General features: G+C 37.3%; 1 protein-coding gene across 4 annotated transcripts in view; it reads left to right on the forward strand.

The window, feature by feature from the left end:
• CRCP (CGRP receptor component) overlaps positions 1 to 13,216 on the forward strand; it is a 37,611-nt gene extending 24,395 nt beyond the window's left edge. For 3 of the 4 annotated variants that reach the window (XM_006918513.3, XM_015594570.2, XM_025051539.1), the window contains 2 exons: positions 6,337 to 6,394; positions 11,490 to 13,216. In XM_006918513.3, coding sequence (XP_006918575.1) covers positions 6,337 to 6,394; positions 11,490 to 11,639 — 208 coding nt within the window. In that variant the 3' untranslated portion in view covers positions 11,640 to 13,216. The remainder of the gene's footprint in view (positions 1 to 6,336; positions 6,395 to 11,489) is intronic. The other variant, XR_439280.3, reaches the window with a different exon arrangement.
• The last annotated feature ends 4,969 nt before the right edge of the window (positions 13,217 to 18,185 follow it).

Genomic DNA, 18,185 nt, shown 5'->3' on the forward strand with positions numbered 1-18,185 from the left:
TTAAAACCCTGGAACAGAGTATCTAGTTAGCTAGATTCCCAGAAATATCTGTCAGATCAGAGCAGTCATTCTACCTGAATGAGTCCATTGGCTCGATTCTCATTGAGAGGTGAAAGTCTGAGAGTTTGGAGCCAAAGACCTTTAGAAATCATGAAACCCAGTGTTTTCTTAGTGGTATAGGTAATGCCATGGTGTGTGAGATCATTTTTAGGTGGTATAATAATGTACTTTGTTGTGTTATTTTATTTAAATTTCATTAGTTAAACTTATTTTAATGTGTACTCTTGACAATATTTGCATGGTATATAATTTTTTATTTCCTTTGTCTTTTATAATGCTACCCATACCCATTTAGCAATAGTCTGAGAAATAGCATGGAGAAAGTGGATCACTTTTTTTATTTAAAAAATTTTTTATTGTGGTAAAGTATATGTAAGAAAATTGACCATCTTCACCATTTATAAGTGTAGAGTTCATTGGTACTAAATACATTCAAAATGTATAACCATTACAACCATCCATCTTTATAACTCTTTTTTTAATATTTTTAATTTTTTAATTATAGTTGGCATACAACATTACATTAGTTTAGGTGTACAACATAGTGATTAGACATTTATGTAACTTACGAAATGATCACTCCGATAAATCTAGTGCCCATCTGACACTATACATAGTTATTTACAGTATTATTGACTATATTCCTTATGCAATACTTTACATCTCTATGACTGTTTTGTAACTACCAATTTGTACTTCTTAATCCCTTCCCCCTATTTCACCCACCCTACCCCCTACTCCCTTCCCATCTGATAACCCTCAAAATATTCTCTGTATCTATGAGTTTGTTTCTGTTATATTTTTTTATTTCGCTCTTTAGATTCCACATGTAAGTGAAATCATATGGCCTTTCTCTTTCTTTGTCTGACCTACTCCACTCAGCACAATACCCTCTAGGTCCATGGATGTTGTTGCAGATGTAAAGATTTCATTCATCCATTCATTCGTTCATTTATTTATTTTTTATGGCTGATTAATATTCCATTGTATATATGTACCACCTCTTTTTATTTATTCATTCAGTGATGGTCACCCAGCTTACCTCCATATCTTGGCTCTTGTAAATAATGGTGCGATGAACACATGCATGTGTCTCTTCAAAGTAGTATTTTGGGTTTCTTTGGATAAATACACAGAAGTGGAACTACTGGATCCTTCTTTGTCTCTTGTTATAGTCTTTGTTTTAAAGTCTTTTTTGTTTGGTACAAGTATTGCTACCCCAGATTTCTTTCTTTTTTTTTTTTTTTTTTCATTTTCATTTTCATGAAATATCTTTTTCCATCACTTTACTTTCGTCTGTATGTGTCTTTTGATCTGAAGTGAGTCTCTTGTAGGCAGCATATGTAAGGGTCTTTTTTTTTTATCCATTCGGCCACCCTATGTTTTGATTGGCACATTTAATCTTTTTTTATTTGAAGCAATCGTTGATATGCAGTTATTTCCATTTTATTATTTAAATTTTTGGTACATATTTTCTTCTTAAAGAAAGAAGAAAATACTATATTTTCTATAATTTTGGCTTGGTGATAAACTCCTTTAACTTTTTCTTGTCTGGGAAGCTCTTTATCTGTTCTTTGATTTTAAATGATAATTTTGCTAGATAAAGTATTGGTTGTAGGTCTTTGCTTTTCATCAACTTTGAATATTTGTGCCAATCTCTTCTGGCTTGCAAAGTTTCTGTGGAGAAATCAGCTGACAGTTTTATGGGAACTCCCTTGTAGGTAACTAATTGCTTTTTTCTTGCTGCTTTTAAGAGCCTCTCTTTGTCTTTAACCTTTGGCATTTTAATTAAGATGTATTTTGGTGTGGGCCTTTTGGGGTTCATCTTGTTTGGGATTCTGCACTTCCTGGGCTTGCATGTCTATTTCCTTCACCAGGTTAGGGAAGTTTTTGTCATTATTTCTTCAAATAGGCTTTCAATTTCTTGCTCTCTCTCTTCTTCTACCCCTATAATGCAAATGTTGGTATACTCGATGTTATCCCATAGGCTCCTTAAATTATCCTCATGTTTTTGGATTCTTTTTTCTTGTTGCTGTTCTGATTGGGTGTTTTTTGCTACCTTATCTTCTAAATTGCTGATTTGATTCTCCACTTCATCTAATCTGTTGATGCTTCCTAAAGTAGTCTTTATTTTAGTTATTGTATTCTTCATTTCTGACTAGTTCTTTTTTAACGTGTTTTTTTTCTTTTATCTCCCATTTTATGTTTTCTATCTCTTTGTTAAGGTTCTCACTAAGTTCATCTACTCTTCTCCTAAGTTCAGTGAACACCCTTATAAACTAGTGTTTTGAACTCTGTATCTAGTAGATTGGTTGTCTCCATCCATTTTGTTTATTCTTTTTCTGGAGCTTTGTTCTGTTCTTTCATTTGAGATATGCTTCTTTGTCTTCCCATTTTGGCTGCCTACTTTTGTTCGTTTGTATGTATTAGGGTAAGGCTTCTATGTTTCCTGGTCTTAGTAGAGTAGCCTTATATGGTAGGTGTGTTGCGGGTCCCAGTGGCACAGTCTTCCTTGGTCTCCTGAGCTGGATGCTCCAGGTATGTCCCTTGTATGGGTTGTGTGTGCCCTCCTGTTGTAGTTGAGCCTTGGTTGCTGTTTGCACGTCAATGGGAGGGATTGACCCTCGGGCTGATTGGTGGAGATGACTGGCTGTGACCAGTGGAGTAGCTGTTGTGCATGGGCTGACCCTACAGAGCCAGATTTGCTTTAACAGGGCTCTGGTGCCTGCCCTGTGTGCCCTTTGGGTGTGTCATCCTTAGATGTGACCCTGGGTGGTACTCTAGCTCAGATTGAAGCCAGCCACTGGGCGTGCAAGCTGGGGCTTCCTAAGAGGGGCCGAACCACAGGCTAAGTTCAGCTGCAGCCTGTGCCCTGCCCAGGGCCACCTGGCATGAGCCACCAAGCAATCTGCAGATGGCCGCCACCTACACTGGGCTTGGAAGTGCCTTGAGAGGCTAAGCCATAAACCAACGTTCGCTGCTGCAAGTGCCAGGCTTGGGACTGCTCAGCAAGAAGTATGGGGCATGCCAAGGCCAGATGCTGGTTATTTGAATTTTGTGAACCTTTGAAAGATTTCATGCAAGTTCACAGCATGAGCCAAGACAGGCTATTTGTATGGAAAAGCCACTGTATGGTTAGGCCCACAAGTTAGGAGAGGCGGAGTCTCAGGGAATCACCCAGGGAATCACTGGGTGGAGCAACCTGTGTTAATCAGGTTGATGGAGACTCAGATATAGGGACTGCCTGCATATGTATGCTGGGAGAGGAAGGCTCAACAAAGGAACATTGGATTCTGCCCTCCAGCCCTCATCCTGAAGCCAGACAATTCAGTTCCTCACTGTGTGTCCCTGCATTTTAAGTTGCTGCTGTAGCAGTGGAGCTCAGAGCAAGTAAGTTTGTTACTACTTCTACACATGGGCCCTTTAAGCCAGAGGTTGTGGGGACTTCTTTTCCTGACGTGGAACTCTGGAGCCCAATGTGTGGCTGGGACCCCTCATTCCTTTTGGTGGTGGTGGGGACTTTGCAGCCAAGATATCTTTCCTGATTCTTGACTACCACACGTAGTTGTGGGACCAAGCTATTGCGCATCTCCACCCCTGCCCCCCACCATTATCGAGGTGACCTCTTATGTATGACCCCAATTGTAGGACTTCTGTTCAACTAGACTTCAGTTGACTCCCAGTTATGGCTGTTCTGTAGTTTTGTTGTAATTTTGATGTGGTTGTGAGAGGAAACGAGCACAGCATCTACCTTCTATGCCATCTTGACCAAGATCTCTTTCATTACTCTTTTCATCTTGCAAAATGCTATACCCATTAAACAATAGCTCTCCATTCTCCCCTCTCCCCCCAGCTCCTGGTTTAGCCTCCTAGTTATAACACTCATAATTAGAACTTATTGTGTAGCTTTAATAACATACAAAAATTCCACTCCTTTACAGCTTCATTCCCATCCCTTTCACTTGTTGATAAGACAAAATTCTATCTTTATACATTGTATACCCCAAAACATAAACTAATAATTATTTTAAATTATCTTTAATTATGTAGAAAACAGAAAGTATAGTTACAAACCATTGTTACAATAATAGTAGCTTTTATGATTGCCCGTGTGTTTTACCTTTATGAAAATACTTTTTCATACAACTTCGAGATACTGTCTAGTATTCTTTCATTTCATTTCATACTTCAAGACTCTGTTGAGCATTTCTTTTAGGACAGGTCTACTGATAACAAACTCTTTCAGCTTTTGTTTGGAAATGTCTTAATTTCTTCCTCACTTTTCAAGGACAGTTTTGCTGGATATGATTCTTGCTTGAGACTTTTTTCTTTTAGCACTTTGAATATACAGGTTTACCCCATTATCCAAAAGTAGTGTGTTCCCATGAAACCTTTTGTAAGCCAAATGGTATAGAGTGAAGAATATTCCACACTTTCCAAAAGTTCATGTTATGCCACTTCACATTTACAAGAAACCTACATTAATACTGCATTTTTAGTACAAGTAGAAATCCTCTGTTGGTTAGCAAAACAATACTAGTGTAGGTCATTTGTAAAAGCAAAGTATGTAATGTGAACTTTCAGAAAGTGGGGGTATACCTCTATTGGCCCACTGCCTTCTGGCCTCTAAACTTCCTTCTGGCCTCTAAAGTTTCTGATGATAATCTGCTGATAATCTTAATGAGGATCCCTTGTATATGACAAGTCACTTCTCTCTTGCTGCTTTTAAATTCTCTCTTTGTCTTTCAAAAGTTTAATCATAATGTGCCTTTGTGTGCTGCTTTGAGTTCATCTTGGAATTTGTTGAGCTTCTTGTATGTTTATATTCATGTATTTCATCAAGTTTGGGGAGTTTTCAGCCATTATTTCTTCACATATTCTTTCTGCCTCTTTTCCCTGTCTTTTTCCCCCCGAAACTCCCAAAATACACGTCTGGTCTATTGCATAGTGCTCCACAGATTCCTTTGGCTCTGTTCACTTTTCTTCAATTTTTTTTTTTCTCTCCGGATTAGTAATGTCTATAGCCCTTTAAGTTTCTGATTCATTTTGCTGGTTCATTCTGCGTGCTCAGATCTTCCTTTGAATCCCTCAAATGAGGTTTTCATTTCAGTTACTGAAACTTTTAACTTCAGAATTTCCTTTTCTTTTTGTTTCTCTCTCTTTATTGATAGTTTCATTTTCTCATACATTGTTTTCTTGATTTTTTTCACATATTCCTTTAGTTCTTTCAGCATCTTAAAGACAGTTATTTTAAAGTCCTTGTCTAGTAGATCTGCCATCACATCTTTTTCAGGGACATTGTTGTTTTATTTTTTTCCTTTGAATGGGCCATACTTTCCTATTTCTTTGTATACCTCGTGATTTCTTTGTTGAAAACTGCACTTTTGGTCTAAAAATGTGGTAACTCTGAAAATCAGATTCTCCTACTTCCTCAAAGCTTGCTGCTCTTTGTTATTGTTTTGTTTATTGTTCGATGTTTGTTTGTTTTTTTTTTTTAATTGTTTGTAAGCTGTCTTTGTGCCAAGGATCTGACTGAGGTATAAACTCAGGTTCCTCTCAGGTCTTTTCTGAGCCTGCCCCTTCCCCTATATGCATAGCCACTTAATAATTTTGCCCGTATATTCAGGTTTTAATTAATTTTTAAAAATGTCCTAGGCTTTAGTGTCTGAACTTTAGGGAAAAAGAATAAAATGGCAATTATTATTTTCAACTGTTACTTAAACTTTTGTAAAATATGCTTTTTAAAAATTCTTTTCTCAACTGGATATAAGTTCTTTGTAGGCAGAAGACTGTACATATCCTACAGTATATTAACTTCTGAACCCTTAGAGTCGTTTTTGTTTACTATGATAACAGGTCAGCCCTGAGTGACATTTAATCACAAAAAGAAATTCTCAGCCATTTCTAAGCAAGGAACGACCAAATTGATTTTGTTAATCTTTATTTTCTATAACTTGAATTAAAACATTTTCTTCACATTTTCCAAATAATATTTGTTAAACCTGAATCTCTATGATTTGCTATATTTCTTATAATACAAGTTTCTATACCTTATAGGACTCTAATACACATTTGTACCCTTGAGTAAGAGTCACTGACATAGGACTCCTATTCTTGTTCTCACTCTTGCATTTTATTGTTGAAGAAACTGAGGGCCACATTTCAAGTAATTTCCCCATTTGTTACCTGACATAGTGTTCTCTAAACAACTTGGTCAAGACTCAAGATCCTTAGGAGTATGAGAGTTTTAAGTGCTTTGTACTTTTCTTTTGGCAGAGCTGAAAAACTTCAACTGCTGAATCACAGGCCTATGACTGCTGTTGAGATCCAGCTGGTGAGTGAAGGAGGCCTGCACTTGGCAGGGGTGTTAGATTTTGGGTATGAGATGTAGAAAGGGTGATAAAGTCTGAGAACAGACAATCCAGGAACTGACATTTCTTGAAAAGACTGCTGGACCACCCCATTTTAAAAATGAAAGGAAACCTCAGCAATTTGATCCTAATTGGCTTAGGGAAAGTGGAAGACTGGAGGAAATTTAATTCATTTTGCAGGGTTTGGGCCTATGACTTGGTAGCAGTTTGTCTCCCCTCATGTCCTACATCATTCTGGCATTGCTTCCCTGTAGGATATTGCCAACTCGGATGTTGCATAAAAACATTAGACTCAACATGAGTCTGGTGGAATTCATCTTCACCTCCTCCTACCCTTCGACCCTGAGTTTCTTTTTTTGTTAATGAAGCATCTGCGTTCTTTCCTACACATGTTCTTTTTGTCTCTCTGCTTCCTGGCCCAGTCTCCCAAGCCAGAAACCTGGAAGTTACTATCTGCCTTTTATCTCATATTCAGTTAGTCCCCAGGTCTTATTGCTTCTGTCTCCTCTTATTTTTTCTTCTCTCCCTACTGCACCTCATTACTTTCAGTCATCATTTCTCAACTCGGCTCTTGCAGTTATCCTCTTACCATCCTTTCTGCCTCCAGACCGACCCCCTCAAGTCTATCTTCTACACCACTATCATAGTTCAGTTTCTAAAATCACACATTTGGTCATCTTCTTTCCTGGCATAAAATCATTCAGTGGAACCTCATCACTTGGAAAGTCTAAATTGCAATCACAGCCTAAAGCTTCAGAATTGTGGAAGGCTGCTGGAATAGAAAGCTGAGATGGTATAAGGAGAATGTGAAAATGAGGTCCAGTGTGATACAAACTGAGTGGTTGCTAGATTGGCATGCTGTGGCAGTTTTCCTTTGTTGTACAGAGGAAAGAGCATCATTGAGCTACAAATATTCGGCAGACCATTTAACTGCCAGTAAAAAACATTGGCTGGAGAATTATAAAAATGAGAATAAAATGGTTTCCAAAGTCAGTTTTAGACGTATTTATCCCTTGGTCAAATTTCCTTCAGAAAAGTATGGAATAAAATGGCCAGAAATACCTATGATCTTTAGAGTTGCTTAAAAACAAACAAATAAAAAACCCGTTCTTTAAAGAGTCATGGGGTATTTAATTTTTACTAAAACTTACTGTCTTTGTAATGATATTTCTGCTCTTCAAAATGCGCTCAAAATTAAATTAGAAAAGTTCCTTTCACAAAGGATGCCTTTTTGGGGAAACTGGCCTTTAGGCTATATAGAGATTCCTTTTTGTACCCTGATTATTCTGATGCTTTTGACTGTGTTGGAGATTCAGCTTAGAAAAGAGAAAAAGCAAAACAGCAAGAAACTAATCCCTGTCTCTCTGGGTTAAAGATCACATGTCGTGTCTCCTCCAACTTTAATGAGCAACATATGTTATTCATGGCTTAATGACAGAAAAGAGATGAGGAGGACCAGCACGATCTCTTCCCAGAGGCTGTGGAAAGCTCTATCATTACTTGTTAAAATTAGCTGCTATTAAGAGTGCCTACTATATGCCAGATGTGGCACTGAGGGCTTTGTATATGTCACCTTTAATGCCCTCACCATAGTCTTGGCTAGTGAGTGGTTGCTTGGGTCTCTCTGATTCAGAAGTCTTGCTGTGTCCCTCCAGGCCATGTGCTTTTGCATGGCGAGAAGAAAGATATGACTGTTTGTTCTCTTTTCTGTGGTAAAAATTGTATATATTGTTTCTCAGTAGTTGGATCATTTTATAGCCAGATTTTTCCCAGCCTGGGATTTGGCTATTAAAGATAGCAAATCCTTTACTAAGGCTTGTAGCAGTACTTCTTCTCACCAAAGCGGGATCAGAAATTAGGTTTTCAAAAAGAGTGGAAAGTGTGAAGGACATGAGAATTTCCCTATGTTAACCTTATAACCGTTTATTTCCCTGGATCCAGTAATAGTCCCAGCATCTAACATTGTAATTATTCAGTTTCTGAGGCTGAAGCTTTTCTTTTTCAGTTATACCTCAGCCATAATTTGTTATGATCCCCAGACGCATAGGTGACTGCTGTCTGTGAAGAAGTGAGGAAGCCACCCAGCTTCTGTGACGTCTGCCATCCCTTGTTATGTTTTCATTTAGACAGTTTGTGAGCCCTCTGATCTGAAGACAGGACAGTGAACCCCATGACCTCACAGGCCTGAATAGTACTACCATCTATGTGTATTATGATTTAGTGATTATAAAATGTCTTGTATTATGTAGAGTTTTATGGCTTACAAAACACTATAATGTATGTTCTCATTTAGTCCTTACTATAGGCATTATTTTCATTTTATATTAGAGAAAATAAAAATTTATAGAGGTTAAGTGAACTGTCCTGGGTCAAATAGCTAAAAGTGTTAGTGGCTATTAGATTTTGAGATGTTTTGAAGAAAGTTGGAGGTTAGGCTTGATGCCTTAGAATAAGAAAACCATTATTGGAGTATACCAGCTCAGTTTGACAGCCCATGGGAATTGATATAATCTTTGTATATGATTAAAAATTTATCATTTATGTTGACCCATCTGCAAATACTTTGGATTTTAAATTTTCATTTACCTTTATATTCTGAATAACTCGAAACCTTTGGTATGTGAGGATGTTGAAATGATGCTTTGCACTTCCTTATTTGGGCTCTGTTTATTATGTGGTTGGAAGAAAAGGTGAAGAATAATATAGTAATTATCATTTACCCTAGTGATCTAAGATGAGGTAATAAGTTTTTGGTTTCTGAAAGTTTCTTTTTGAATATATTTTATTTTGCTTAATGCAGCTTAGGTTTTCTTCCTGTGACTGAACGTCTTGTGTTGAAAAGGAAAGTTTCTGACTATAGTTATCTCTGAGTGTTGTGTGCTAATCAAAGCTTCTGCTCTTGGTGAATTTGTCAACATAGAAAGCTCAACAGTCCTATTGCCAAGAACACACCTGAGATTAGCCACACATAATCTTAGTATTGCATCTGCCAAACTCATAGATTGGGATGCAAGAAGGTGGCCTGTTGAAGTTCTCTGCTGGTTTTCTAAAAAGGAAGGCCTCTCAGAGGTCATATAATTCAACTCTTAAATCAGTGGACGCTAGTCTGTTATATAGCATCCCTGAAAGAGGAAATGATAGAAACTTCCTACCGAAGGACATGGTATTCTAGAAGGAGCTGGGATGCAAAGTCAAAAGACCTTGTCTCATGAGACCCAGATTAAGTTCTCCTTAAACTCTGAGCCTCCATTTATCTATAAATTGTCCTGGCTTTATGTGTAACGTTTTTGAGAAGCTCTGGTGACAGTGATTCTGGAAAGCCCCGCATAAACTGTGGCACAGATATTGATGGGAAGTTGTCACTGTTCTAACAATAATTCAGATCTCACTCTCTTCCCTGAGGCAGGAAGCAGTTCCTAATCAACTGCATATACCAGTTATTCATAAATTTGGAGACATTCTTCTCTCAAATGGATTAAACCAAATTGGATATATCCCTTCTTCCAACTCCTTTATTCTTTAGAAGTAGTCTGTTAGATTACTGCCTTTTACACACCCTTATTTTGTATGTCTGATTTTAAAAATGGGCTTTTGAGAATTGTTTCCTGTTCAGTAGAGGTCACACTTCATTGAGCCTTTGAATCTTTAGAAAATGGTAATTTTATTTCGTAGCATGATGGGAAGTAGTAGCTCCATTGTTTCACTCAGGATCTTTCTCACCCGAGAACACCCAGGATTATTCTCTAGCTGTGGAAACATTTTTGGAGTGAGATGAAGAGACCAGTGTTTTACCAGGAATTTGCAGTATGATCTTGGATGTGTCATTTGGCTTCTTTAGCTTCTGTGCTATTTGTAAAGTCAGGCCATCAGACTGATTTCAGGCTTGTAAGCTTTCTTTACTTAAGTCTGCCAGGATTTCTTTCTAGAATTCCTTTTGGTCTTAGTTGCCAGAAGTTAGAGATGGCTGTGGAAAATGCTGTAGAATGGGACCCTGGACACCTTTAGTGAAGAAAGCTGTTTGTGATAGATGGCTAATGCCACCAAGTGAATGTGGTTAAACAACTAGACTGCCTGCAAGCTGCTTTTATTTTATTTATTTATTTTTTTAATTTATTTTTATTAGGGTGACATTGGTTAACAAAATCTAGTAAGTTTCAGGTGTACAATTCAACAGTACCTGCATACTGCTTTTAAAAAGTAGTTGACTATGTTATGTTTATATTCATTAACATATTGAAAATTAGATGTGAGGCTAAAGAAACTGACTCATGATTGTATCATATGTGTGTTCAGATTTCCAGAATAATGTCAGAAACCAGGCTTTAAGTAGACCTTTAATGGGGCAGTGTGGGATTGTTTCCCAGCTGTCACTCATCAGACTCCTATCCTGCATTCCCAGGAAGTGACTGAGACCAAGTGGTGTGTGTTAGATTGTAGGCATTAGAGTCAGGAAGGCCTGGCTTGGAATTCTACTAAATGCCCCTTGCCAGGATTGTTGTGAGGGTTAAAAGAAACAATGGATATGAAGTGCCAGGTGCAACGCCAGGCACATAAACTCCCTAAAGGGCTGCTGTTAGTGGTAGGGGCTAGTGAGGATTAGGAAAAAATATATAAACCATTTGGCACATAGTGGGGAGTCATTAGATAAGTTGTTGATACAGTTTATAAGTTAGAGATGTGCTTGTTATGAAATACAAAAGTATATAAAGCACTGTTTCACTCTCCAGAGGTGAATTTTCTTTACATATACAACATATTGACATGTGTATATGGGTATAGAACCACTAGGGTTTTCTTTTTCTTTAAAGAAAAATGCTAACCTGGAACTCTTTTTTTCACTGACCTCTTTTGAGCAGTTACACTGGGCTACTGTGAAATTTGAGCTGGCTTCTCCCTCCATTGAAGCCAAGATGAATAGGACCTAGAGACCTGAGGTGCTCAGGAGCCAGGCCCTGAACTCTGTGCCAAGAGGTTGGGGCTAGGACTGGGAACAACATGGGATGGCCTAGCTTATGATGCTCATTTGTAACCCTTGGAGGGTTTTCTTTCCTTTTGTAGATGGTGGAAGAGAGTGAAGAACGGCTCACAGAGGAGCAGATCGAAGCACTCCTCCACACTGTCACAAGCATTCTGCCTGCAGGGCCAGAGGCTGAGCAGAAGAAAAATACCAACTGTGATGTGACAATGGATGAAGAGGACCCAGCATAGAAGAGCACAGCTGGCCCAAACATCTCTTAAAGTTGAAAGGCCCAACAGCCATTTTTCAGACATGGAGAATTGTTTGGTTTTAGCCTCTACCCCAACAGATCTGATTTCATGGTTAGTTGGGTAAGTCACAAAAATAAGCCTTTCTCAAAAATAAGCTGAAAAGAAACACTTTGCTTCCAGAAGAAGAAACATGGTGAAAACAGGCTGAGGTTGTCAGTGCAGAGAGCTAAAGAAAAGAGGGCAGAGTCAAAGAGTACAATGAGTGTGGAATCCTCTGTGGTAAAAAAATTTCTTCAGTGGCCTTTGTTACAGTTGTGGGAAAGTCCCTATTCACACCTAGTAAAATACTTACATTGACTTTGATGGACTGTATTCTAATTAATTTCTTCTGCTTCCCTAGGAACTTCTCAAGCAGAGGCACAGAATGCTGTTAGGATGAAAACTGAGTTATGGGATGCCAGTTAGATGGCTACACACTCCCAGAGCAGCTCCTGGTTAAAATGAGCCACTGAGCCTGGTTCACCTTAGATGAATCTTCCTTGAGAACAGCTGAAATAAAAAAAGAATAGATCTGGCCAACTCTTCATCAGGTCTAAAGGCCCCTTTTCCTCTGCTGGCATGGACTTTGTTTACTAGCTCATTATTTTGTCTTAAATGTTAGAGCACAGCTCATTATAGTTGAAAAGAGGCACTTCAAACTGGCAACAGAAATAGTGTTGGTTCCCTTTCTAACTACCCTCAGTTTTTTGCCCTAGGACGGGAACCCTCGGCAGGTGCTGCTTGTTGAGACCAGGTGCGCTTCATTTGCACAATGGGCAAATTATTTGCATCTTTAAAAAGGGCACAATTATGTATCTCTCTTCATAGACAGAATGTATAAGAACTAGTGGTAACAAGAATTTGAATTTGTTGGCTGTTGTAAAGTTGTTTCAGTTTTTTTTTTTTTTAATTTAAAATATTGGGATAATTACCATGTAAAGAGCTTGTTAATATTCAAGCACTAGAGAGTTTAGTACCTCCAGATATGTGGTTGCCTTTGGTCCTAGGAATATTGCTAAAAATCTTAATTTTTCACATTCACTCTGTTCCTATTTGGGGAAGAAAATGATCATAGACATTAATTTTCCATATTGGTACTCATTTTGTTATAATGAGTTACAAATTTTTATAATTTGTTACAACTTTTTTGTTACAAATGTTAAAGCATTTTCAATGCTGCTATTGGATTGCTTCCCCCTCCTTTATGATTCCCAGGTTTTCATCCTTTCTACCTTGTCCCCTCCCCCAATTATAATTATGTCAGCCTTTGAGGATCAAGGGAGATCTGCTTATTGGCAACATTGAAATTAACAAGTCATTTATTTTTCAATCTCTCGAGTATTGGGAATTCTACCTGGAGCTGTTATTTCATCTTAACTTTGTGTTAGATACTTTTGCTTGATAGATTTCTGACTTAATCTGTTTAATAATAAATTGTTTCCAAGTCACTGCTCACTTGTGATATTTTTATAAATCTTTGAAGAGTTTGTTTTGCCATGGATAGAAAGAAATAAAGTGAAATCTGACTTAGTTTAAAATGTGTGATTTTTTAAAAAAAAGTTGAATCTACTTGGATTTAAATTCCATGTTGGGGTGGCTCCATAGTGTAGTGGTTAGCACGTCTGCTTTACATGCAGAAGATCCTGGGTTTGCGCCCCAAGTGGAGCCACGGACCGTGCACTGGAGATGTCAGGCCCTGGATTCGCCAGGCCCTCAGTGCACCAGGCCCCCAGTGCACACTGTGAGCGTGTGGGCGGAGATGCCCTGCCTTCAGAGATCCAGTTCTTAAGGGGAAACAGCAACATCCATAGGTCACAGGTGGAAGTAGGGGGAGGGGAGGAATTAAAGAGGGGGAAAATTAAAAATCTAAAATAAATAAATAAATAAATAAATAAATCCATGTTAGATTTCAGGAAGATTTTCTGTTTCTATATTTGGGACCTGAATGTAGCCTAATTTTTTGATTAAATCAGTCAGGCTCTGGAATACTTAATCTTTATCAGAAACATATTCTATGTGATATTCCTGTCACATTAATAATAAACATTTTAGAAATAAGTCATAATTTACTAAAGAAATTTAACCAGGATCACATCTTGGAAAGGAACTGGGAAGTCTGGGAGACTTGCTTTACATTTTATATCCTTCTATATGGTTTCAGTTTTTGACCATGTGACTGTTCTATTCTTTCAAAAGAAAAGATGTCCATTTCCGTGTCGTTCTTGGCCTCTGTGAAGGTGAGTGAATGGGTAGTTGATAGTTAAATTATGTCCCAAACATGGAGGCTGATGCCCAGTTCAGTCATTGGAGGAGAGGCAGTACTGAGAGGAGCTGGGACAGGTTTTGCATCATGACCTGTGATATGATGAGAAGAGAAAAATTCTGAGATGTCCTAATTATAGCTGACCAGAGAATGGGAGGGAAGTTAATTAGTTAACAGAGCTGAAACCAACAAAACACTGCTCATATTCCTGAATGTGTGTTGAAACTTTGAATCAACTTCCAGTTTGCTCTTTCAGCTCTTAGCTAGTACCAGAGGCCACCACATCTTGTTTATCCGTGAACTTTTGGGACCGTTGTCCACAACTAATCCAGAAGCAGCAGATACTTCTTTACCTACTGTGCACCTATCCCAGAACTTTCTCTGCTTCACCTCCCTCCCTTCTTATCTATAGCCAATGTGAATTCTTTCAAAATAAGTCTTTCTTTCCCAAAGTTATTGTATAAAAGAGCTCCTTCAGCCCTAGGATAGTGGACATGTTTTGTCGTCTTCTAGCCCTGGTGCTGGTGGTTTAGACTGCATTCTCTGGGACCTGTGCTTTTTCTGGCTAGCATATGGCTCAATAAACCCTTTCAAAAAAACTTTTAGCCTCAAAGATTATTGTTTAACAAGCATATGAGGAAGGCAAAGTTTTGAAGTTATAGCTAGATAGATTTTTTAGGTCTACTGGCCTTCGTTATTTGACTTCCGTAGGCTCTCAGTTTTTTCATTTGTCTGTTTGTTTTTAGGACTAAGTTCTGGTTTCTAACTTGGAGAGGTTTTTTTAGTTATCTGTCAAGAAGGTACTAATGAGCTCTTAAAAAATTAAGTTGACTCCCACTTAAATGTTTACTCAAATATTTAACTTCTCTCTTTTTGCTTGTTGCAGTATGATCTACTGCCACCTCAGAGCTCATTCATAAAATGGGTACCATTTCCCTAATCAATCGTTATGTAACCATACCAACTCTCTAGAGCTTATACCCTAATCAGAGGTGAATAAATTAATGCTCCAGTATATTCTTTGCTAAGTCATTTTCTCCCCTGAAACCAATTTAACACCATTTGTATACACCAATCATTTCTCAGTAAACTATAAAGTGTACCCTGAAAAGCATCATCAACCATATTTAATCACACAATGAATGAAGGGGAAAAAAATAAGCAAAACTGTGTAGAGGTCCTTTTACATATTTTTAAAATTAAGGTATCATTCATATATCATAAAATTGACCCTTTTAAAATGTACCATTCAGTGGTTTTGAGTATAATCACAAGGTTGTACAACCATCACCACTACCTAATTCCAGAATGTTTTCAATCACCCCCAAAATGGGGAGCCTGGCAACCACTACTTTCTATTTTCTACTTTCTGTCTATATATTTGCCATTCTGGATATTTTTTATAAATTGAATCTCATAACACGTGGCCTTTTGTATCTGAATTTTTTCACAGTATAGTATTTTCAAGGTTCAAATATGTTATACCATTTTTGTGGATGAATAATTCATTGAATAGACATACCACATTTTGAATATTCATTCATCAGTTGGTGAATATTTGAATTATTTCTACTCTTTTTTGAATATGTTACTGTGAACATTGTGTGCAAAGTTTTTGTGATTGTGTATTTTTCTTTCTCTTGCATATACCTAGGAGTTGAATTGTTGGGTCGTATGATAAGGCTATGTTTAACTTTTTGATGCAGTACCAAGGTTTTCTATAGCACCTGAACCATTTCATGTTTCTACTACCAATTCATGATGAAATCCAATCTCTTGTTATTGTCCCTCTTTTTGATTATAGCCATCCTAGAGGTTGTGAAATCACTGGTTTTGATTTGTATTTCCCTAATGGCTATCATTCTGGTTTTGATTTGTATTTCCTTAATGGCTATTGATGTTAAGCATCTTTTCATATGTTTATTGGCCATTTGCATATCTTGGGAGAAATGTCTATTGAAATCCATTGTGCATTAAAAAATTAATAGACTTTTTCTCAAGGAGTTTTACGTTTACAGAGAAATTAAGCAGAACGTAGGTTTCCTTTATCCCTCCCCCAACAGTTTCTTCCATTATTAACATCTTGCATTAGTGTGGTGCATTTGTTAAAATTGATGAGCCAATATGGATACATTATTACTAAAAGTCCATAATTTACATTAAGACTCATTCTTTGTTGTTGTACATTAGGAAGTACAGTAATACATACATAGAATGGGTTTTGACAAATATATATCTACCACTACATTATCATTAAAATATTTTTAATGTCCTAAAACTACCCTGTGCTCCACCTATTCACCCCTCCTGCCCTTTGAATTCCTAGCAACCACTCATCTTTCGTTTGCACCCACGGTTTTGCCGTTTTCAGAATATCATGTTGTTGGAATCACAGTATGTTTGGATTTCACTTAGCGATATACATTTAAGTTTACTCCATGATACTTCATTTCATGGTAGCTCTTTTTTTTTTTTTAAGTATCGAATAATATCTTTTTGTCTGGCTGTGTCATCAGTTTGTTTATATATTCACCTATTGAAGGGCATTTGGTTGCTGCCAAGTTTTGACAGTTATCAAAAAATAGCTGCTATAAACATTTGTGTGAAGGTTTTTATGTAGGCAGAAGTTTTCAGTTCTTGGGTAAATGCCAAGGAGTGTGATAGCTGGATCATATGGTAAGAGTATGTTTTTTTAAAAAAATTTATTTATTTAAATTAGTTTCAAGTATACAGGACATTGGTTAGACATCTATATAGTTTATAAAATGATCCCCCAATTGCTCCCTTCCTCCCCTGGCCCTCCACCTAGCCATCATATTAATGCTAACTGCATTCTCTCTTCCGTGCTCCCCATCCCCACGACCAACTATCAACTACTAATTTGTACTTCTTTAACCCTTCACCCCATTCTCCCAGCCCCCAACCCCCATCCCCTCTGTCCATCACCAAATTGTCCACTATTTTTGTGAGTCTATTTTTAATTAGTTATTTTTGTTCCTTGGATTCCGCATATAAGTGAAGTCATATGGTATTTATCTTTCTCTGACTTATTTCACTCAGCTTAATAACCTCTAGGTCCATCCATGTCGTTGCAAATGGTAGGATTTCATTTATTTTAATGGCTGAGTAATATTCCATTGTGTATATGAACCATAATTTCTTTATCGAATCGTCTGTTGATGGGCATTTAAATTGCTTCCATATCTTGGCTATTGTAAATTGTGCTGCCATGAATATTGGAGTGCATAGATCTTTACGAATTATTGTTTTGGTTTTCTTTGGATAAATACCCAGAAGTGCAATTGCTGGATCAAAAGGTATATCCATTTTTAATTTTTTGAGAAACCTTCATACTGTTTTCCATAGCAGCTGTACCAATTTGCATTCCCACCACCAATGTACGAGGGTTCCCTTTTCTCTGCATTCTTGCCAGCACTTCTTGTTTTTGATTTATTGATGATAGCCATTCTGACAGGTGTGAGGTGCTTTCTCATTGTGGTTTTTATTTGCATTACTTTGATGGTTAGCGACCTTGAGCATCTTTTTATATGTCTACTAGTCATCTGTATTTCCTCTTTTAAGAAGTATCTGTTCAGGTCTTCTGCCCATTTTTTAACTGGATTGTTTGTTTTTTTATGTTGTTGAGATGTATAAGTTCTTGATATATGTTAGATATTAGCCCTTTATCAGATTTATCATTAGCAAATATCTTCTCTCAAACATTCGGTTATCTTTCATTTTTTTGGTGGTTTCCTTTGCTGTACAAAACCTTTTTAGTTTGATGTAGTCTCATTTGTTTATTTTTTCTTTTGTTTCCCTTACTGAGGAGGTATATCTGAAAAGAAATTCCTGTTAGTAATATCAGAGTTTACTGCCTATGTTTTCTTCTAGAAGTTTTATGGTTTCAGGTCTCACATTTAAGTCTTTAATATATTTTGAGTCTATTCTTGTATGTGGTGTAAGAAGGTGGTCCACCTTATTTTTGCATGTATCTGTCCGGTTTTCCCAACACCAATTATTGAAGAGACTGTCCTTGCCCCATTGTATATTCTTACCTCTTTTGTCATATATTAAGTGAGCGTATAGGCGTGGATTTATTTCTGAGCTCTTTATTCTGTTCCATTGATCAATGTATCTGTTTTTATGCCAGTTACCATGTGTTTTGATTACTGTTGTCTGGTAGTATAGTTTGATATCAGGTAGTGGGATATTTCTAACTCTGTTCTTCTTTCTCACGATTGCCA

The sequence above is a fragment of the Pteropus alecto genome, unplaced genomic scaffold (assembly GCF_000325575.1).
Source record: "Pteropus alecto unplaced genomic scaffold, ASM32557v1 scaffold68, whole genome shotgun sequence".
In the NCBI taxonomy this organism is placed as follows: domain Eukaryota; kingdom Metazoa; phylum Chordata; class Mammalia; order Chiroptera; family Pteropodidae; genus Pteropus; species Pteropus alecto.